The 6,055-nt window shown below is 68.8% G+C and overlaps 1 protein-coding gene across 1 annotated transcript in view; it reads left to right on the plus strand.

Moving 5' to 3' along the window:
• KIF12 (kinesin family member 12) overlaps positions 1 to 5,698 on the plus strand; it is an 8,575-nt gene extending 2,877 nt beyond the window's left edge. Inside the window, 13 exon segments of the mRNA XM_055134055.1 lie at positions 444 to 541; positions 707 to 857; positions 1,536 to 1,654; positions 1,738 to 1,842; positions 2,389 to 2,418; positions 2,420 to 2,507; positions 2,591 to 2,681; positions 2,804 to 2,890; positions 3,678 to 3,768; positions 3,832 to 3,930; positions 4,995 to 5,095; positions 5,189 to 5,322; positions 5,577 to 5,698. Of these exon segments, the coding sequence (XP_054990030.1) occupies positions 444 to 541; positions 707 to 857; positions 1,536 to 1,654; positions 1,738 to 1,842; positions 2,389 to 2,418; positions 2,420 to 2,507; positions 2,591 to 2,681; positions 2,804 to 2,890; positions 3,678 to 3,768; positions 3,832 to 3,930; positions 4,995 to 5,095; positions 5,189 to 5,322; positions 5,577 to 5,698 (1,316 nt within the window).
• The last annotated feature ends 357 nt before the right edge of the window (positions 5,699 to 6,055 follow it).

Below are 6,055 nucleotides of genomic sequence, written 5' to 3' on the forward strand. Positions count from 1 at the left end.
CTGTCCACTCCTCTGCTCTCCCCCAGGCTGGGGGCCCGGGGTGGGGCTGCGGGTTTAGGGATGACCCTGGGGAGAAGCCACCAGCCCAGCTCAGGGACGTTCCTCATCTCCCACACCCCGGCCAGAGACCCTCCACCCCCGCGTCCCTCCTCCTGGGCCGAGACAGCCCGGGCTGAGTGCTGGAGGGTGACGCCCAGGGTGCTTGGGGGACCACGCCGTGTCCAGGATGGACCCCCCCAGGACTTCCCCGCACGGGGCCGGAACTCAGCCCGTTGTACTCTTTCCAGCTCCATTTTGGCCTCCATCCCAGGGGGAGCCGCCCTTTTCCACCCCTGGTTCCCCTCCCAGCAAAATGCCTGCCTCCTCCGTGCAGCCTCCCAGGCCTGCCCTTCCTGGCGGGTCCATTCCCCCCCCCCCCCCCCCCGTGGGTTCTCCCTGTCCAGGTCTGCGCCGTAGGCGGAGCTCCGCCCACACCCTGAACCAGGCGTCCAGCCGCAGCCATGCCCTGCTCACCCTCTACATCAGCCGCCAAGGCGTGAGTGCTCCAGCGCATGCTCTGGGTGGGCCCGGGGTGCCCCGGCTAGAGGGGGACGGGCCCGAGGGGGAGGGGGCGGGTCAGAGAGGCCGCCCATGGCCCTGTGACCTTCACGGGGGCCGCCCTTCTGGACGTGCCCCGCAGCCAGGCCTGGTCCCCCCCCCACCCCAGCAGATGCCACCTGTGGACCCCGGGGGACCTCCCGCAGGGGGGAAGCTGTGCTTTGTGGACCTGGCGGGCAGCGAGAAGGTGGCGGCCACTGGGTCCCGCGGAGAGCTTATGCTCGAGGCCAACAGCATCAACCGCAGCCTGCTGGCCCTGGGTGAGGACCGCCGCCCTGTCCCCGGGGCCCCTCCCCCGGGCCGGGAGCTGCCCAGAGTGGGGAGGGCAGAGGCGTTGGGGAGGGGGGGGGCCAGGAGCGGGAGACTCCTGTGGATGCACCCCTGTGTCTACAGCGTCCAGTGCCGAGGGCAGGCACAGAGAGCAGAGAATGAGCCCTGAGCACTGGTGCTGGGGAAACTGAGGCCCAGTGGGGGGCGGAGCGGGAGGGAGCTTCCCCTTCCTGTCCCCACCGGGGGCTCCGTCATTGGCCTCCTCTGTGCCCCGGGCGTGGGCCATTCCTCTTCCTGCAGGTCACTGCCAGCCTCTCCTCCTGGGCGCCAGGCCCATTGGCCGGCCCTGGGGAGGGGTCACTGGCGGGTGGGCAGGGCTCTCTCTCTCACAGCCCGTCGGTTCTGGTCTGGTGGTGGCAGCCACCGTGGAGGGAGGGACTGGAGGGGGACTTGGCCCACAGGGTGGAGTGGGGCTGGAGTGACAGTACTGCGGGGAGGGCATTTGATCCCCGGCATCCCATAGGGTCCCCCAAGCACCGCCAGGAGTCATTCCTGAGTGCAGAGCCAGGACATCGCCGGGTGTGACCCAAAAAGACAAAAAAAAAAAAAAAAGAAAAGAAAAGAAAAGTGGGCCGTGACCTGGCCAGGCCCTTCCTCCCCGCCCGCAGGCCACTGCATCTCTCTGCTGCTGGACCCCCAGAAGAGGCAGAGCCACGTCCCCTTCCGGGACAGCAAGCTCACCAAGCTGCTGGCGGACTCCCTGGGCGGCCGAGGGGTCACGCTCATGGTAACCGGGCGGGGTGCGGGGGCGGCCCAGGAGGGGGGCACTCTGCCCGAAAGGGGGCACTCAGGGAAGGGCGTCTCGTCCAGGTGGCCTGTGTGTCCCCCTCGGCCCACTGTCTCCCCGAGACACTCAGCACCCTGCGCTACGCCAGCCGAGCTCAGCGGGTCACCACCCGGCCGCAGGTGCCCAAGGTGGGTGGAGGGACGCGCAGGCGGGGCGTCGGCGGGGCGAGGGTGGGGCGGGGCGAGGGCGGGGCGAGGGCGGGGGAGGCCCAGCACCCGCCCGGGGCCTGGCTCAGCACCTGGGCCAAGCTGCCGTGAGCGCCGGCATCTTAGGAACAGGGTCACAGTTGGGTAGAAGGGGGCCAAGGCCACGGGGGGGGGGGGTGGTGGAGTCTGGGGAGGTGGTGATGGTTGAGCAGGACCCCGGCTGCTTGAGACCCAGGGCTGACTTAGCACCTGGGCAGGGTCTTTTTTTGGGGGGGGGGCGGGGATCAGACTCTGACTCGAGATCTGTGTTGAACTGAGTCTGGGCCTGGACGGGAAGTGACGCCTCTCGGGGGTCCCTTGGCTGTCTGTCTGAGACCCCGGGGCACCGTGTGGAGACAGGGAGCCTGGCCCGGGACATGCAGCCCGGCACCAGGACTCGCCTGTGAAGCCCGAGAGCCCTTGGGCAGTGCACATCCTGGACACCCGTCCGGGGGCAACTCCGACCCCCTTTCCCCCCCCACCCCGCAGTCCCCCGTGGCCAAGCAGCCCCCGCGTTTGCAGCCCCCCGCGTTGGGAGGCGGAGATACTGCAGCTCCAGGAGGAGAACCGGAGCCTGCGGTCCCAGCTGGGCCAGATGGATGCCAAGGGTACAAGCCGGGAGGCCTAGAGGGCTTGGGGGGCGGTGTGAGGTGGATTGGGGCGAGGGTGCATCATCGCCCCTGCCCTGCAGCCTCGGGGCTGGGCGGGGCCCGGGCCGCCTGGGCACAGCAGAACCTGTACGGGATGCTGCAGGAGTTCATGCTGGAGAACGAGTCGCTCAGGTATAGGCCACGCCCCCCTCCCCCCACCCCCACCCACGGGCACTTCCTGCAGAGACCCCCCCCCACCCCACCCCACCCCCGCAGCCCTGCCTGGACTCTTCCCGGGGTCCTGCTCTTCCCAGGAAAGAACGGAACCAGCTGCGGAGCAGCCGGGACCTGGCCCGGAAGGAGCAGCGGGTCCTGGCCCAGCAGGTCCGAGAGCTGGAGCGGTGAGTGTGGACGCCCGCCCCGCCCGGAGGCCGGCGCCGAGGGGGCGGCTTCCTGCACGGACCCAAGTGTGTGGCCTCCGGGTCCACCTGAGGACACCTCCTAAGCACGGTGACCTTGGGCAGTCACGCGGGGGTGCCCTTCCCGGGGGCGGGGCCGCCTGGGGCTCACCAGGAGGCCGCTGCAGGCCCGGTCGGAGGGGGTTGGCACACGGCCCAGGCCTTCCCCCCCCACCATCTGAAAGCAGACCCTCCCTCCGGGTGAGGCCCCGCAGGACCCCGTCCTGGGGCTGGGAGGAATGTGAGCACTCCTTTCTGGAGCTAAAAACTGTGACAGGTTTTGGTGCGGGGAGGGCGGGGGAAGGGCAACACCCGGGGATGCCCGGGGGTGACTCCTGGCTCTGCACTCAGGGATTTCCCCTGGCAGTGCTCGGAGGACCCTATGGGGTGCCGGGGACCGGACCTGGGCTGACTATGTGCAGGGCGAAGGTCCCGCCCGCTGTGCTGCTGTTCTGGCCCCCACAGTTCGTGTTTCAGAGAGGGGCCCCCGGGGGCCTGGGGGCCAGGACAGGGTGTGGCACCTGCCCGGCACAAGGCCAGCCTGGCACTCCGTGTGGTTCCCTGAGCAAGGCCAGGAGGGTCCCGCGGGCAGGGCCAGGAGTCAGCCCTGGGCACTGCTGGACATCCCCCCCCATAATAACAGAATGAAACAGGGGACATTTACTCGGCCCTGCGGTAGGGCTGGGGGCTGCGGCACTGACTCTCCGCCCCCCGCCCCCGTTTTCTCCAGGCGCCTCCTCAGCACCTGCCACCTCCCCCCGGCAGGCCCTGGCCCGGCGCCCCTGTGCCCCTGGGTGACGGGGCAGCTGCCCCACTGCCACGTGAGTCTCTGCTGCCTGGGGGGGGGCAGGGGGCGTCACAGCCCCTGACACGCCTTCCTGTAGGCCCTGCCCCCGCTCTGCTCCTGCTGCCACCTCTGCACCCTGTGCCGAGCCCCGATGAACCCCTGGGCCTGCCCGCGGAGGGAGCCGCCCCCGAGCCAGGTAGGGAAGGTCAGGGGGCGGGGGCCTGGGTCTGGGGGCTCAGCAGACCCGAGTGCCTGCCAGAGCTGCAAGGGCTCCAGTGCCAGCTGGGTCCTGGGGTGAGCAGCTGGCAGGGAGCCCTCTGCCTGGGACTCAGAGCTGCTGTTGGCCCAGCCTCCCTGCCCCGTTTCTCCCTCCCTCCCTCCCTCCCTCCCTCCCTCCCTCCCTTCCTCCCTCCCTCCCTCCCTCCCTTTCTCCCTCCCTTTCTCCCTCCCTCCCTTCCTCCCTCCCTCCCTTTCACCCTCCCTCCCTCCCTCCCTCCCTCCCTTCTATCTCCCTTCCTCCCTCCCTCCCTTTCTCCCTCCCTCCCTTCCTCCCTCCCTCCCTTTCTCCCTCTCTCCCTCCCTTCTATCTCCCTTCCTCCCTCCCTCCCTCCCTCCCTTCCTTCCTTCCTTCCTTCCTTCCTTCCTTCCTTCCTTCCTTCCTTCCTCCCTTCCTTCCTAATTTCCTTCCTTCCTCCTTCCTCTCCCATCCCTCCCCTTTCCTTCCCTCCCCTCCCCTCCCCTCCCCTCCCCTCCCTTCCCCTCCCCTCCCCTCCCCTTCCCTTCCCTTCCCTTCCCTTCCCTTCCCCTCCCCTCCCCTCCCCTCCCCTTCCCTTCCCTTCCCTTCCCTTCCCTTCCCTTCCCTTCCCTTCCCTTCCCTTCCCTTCCCTTCTTCCTCCTTACCCACCTTCCCGTCCCTCTCCCTCCCTCCTTTCCTCTCTCCCTTCCTTCTTTCCTTTCCTCCCTCCCGCCTCCTCTCTCACAGCCCCATCTGTTCATTTGCCCCTCTGTGTTCCCCCCCTCGGTAGCTGTGCCCGCGGCCTGCTCTGTGTCCTCCTGCGGAGGCCTGGGGGGTGAGGCACGGCCCAGACCTGCTTCCAGCCCGCAGGTCTCTGGAGGGGACATGGTCAGAGCCACCTCCTGTCCACAGAAGACCCAGCCGGGTCCTGCCCCTTCCTGGCCCCCTGGAGGGAGGGCAAGGCGGGGAGGGGGGCGGCCAGTGCCAGGGAAGCCTGGCTGGCCCAGCTCTGGTCTCCCCTGCAGGCCTCTGACCCCAAGACCCGGAGCTGCGAGTGTCTGTCCACTCGGCCGCCTCCCTGCGCGCCCCCGGGCAGCCCTGGCTCTGCCCCGTGCCTGCAAGGGAGGTGGGCTCTGCCCTAGGGCAGGGGTGGGGGCGGGAAGACGGGGGGGGGGGGTGTGGGGGCTCCCCTCCTGCCAACGCCTCCTCCTGTGCCCAGGGCCCACAGCGACTGGACTCCGACCCGAGTCCTGGCAGAGATGCTGAATGAGGAGGAAGAGGAGGAGGAGGAGGTGGTTCCCTCCGCACCCCCACTGCCCTCGGGGGCCCCCAACCCACCGCCAGTGCCCCGAGGTGAGAGCAGAGAGGGAGGCGCCCCCGGAACTCTCTGGAGTCTTGGGCCGGAACCCACCCCCTCAGTCTTCCCAGCTCTGTCCTGGGCGCGAGCAGGGAAGGGGGTGCCTTCCCTCCCCACCGCCTGTTCTCGGGGTGCCGGGGCCCCGTGCAGGCCGGGGCAGGGACGCTGGCCCTGGGGACCCCCAGAGCGTGCCGGAGGCTTGGGTAGGGGGAGCCTGCGGACGGTAAGCCTGGACTCTGCCTGCCCGCAGGTGGGGCTGCGGTTCCAAACCTCGCCCGGAAGCTGGAGGCCCTCAGAGACCAGATCGGCAGCTCCCTGCGACGGGGCCGGAGCCAGCCCCCCAGTAGCCAGGGCCCCCGGGGGCCCCGCTGAGAGCCCCCCCTGAGGAGCAGCCTTGGGCTGGGTGGGTGCCCCTAGCTCTCGGCCTCCCCTCTGCTCCCGGGAAGACCTGCTGCCCTGTCCCTCCACCTGGGCTGGATCTGTGTGCGTGTGTGTGTGTGTGTGTGTGTGTGTGTGTGTGTGTGTGTCTGTCTGTCTGTGTGTTTGTGTCTGGTGTGTGTCTGCCTGTCTGTCTCTGTGTGTGTGTCTGTATCTATGTCCCTATCTGTGTGTTTGTGTGTGTTTCTATGTATCTCTGTGTGTCTTTGCATCTGGGTGTCTGTATATCTGTGTGTCTTTGTGTCTCTCTATCTGTGTCTCTGTGTGTGTGTCTGTGTGTGTCTATGTGTC

Source organism: Sorex araneus, chromosome 1, assembly GCF_027595985.1.
Source record: "Sorex araneus isolate mSorAra2 chromosome 1, mSorAra2.pri, whole genome shotgun sequence".
NCBI lineage: Eukaryota > Metazoa > Chordata > Mammalia > Eulipotyphla > Soricidae > Sorex > Sorex araneus.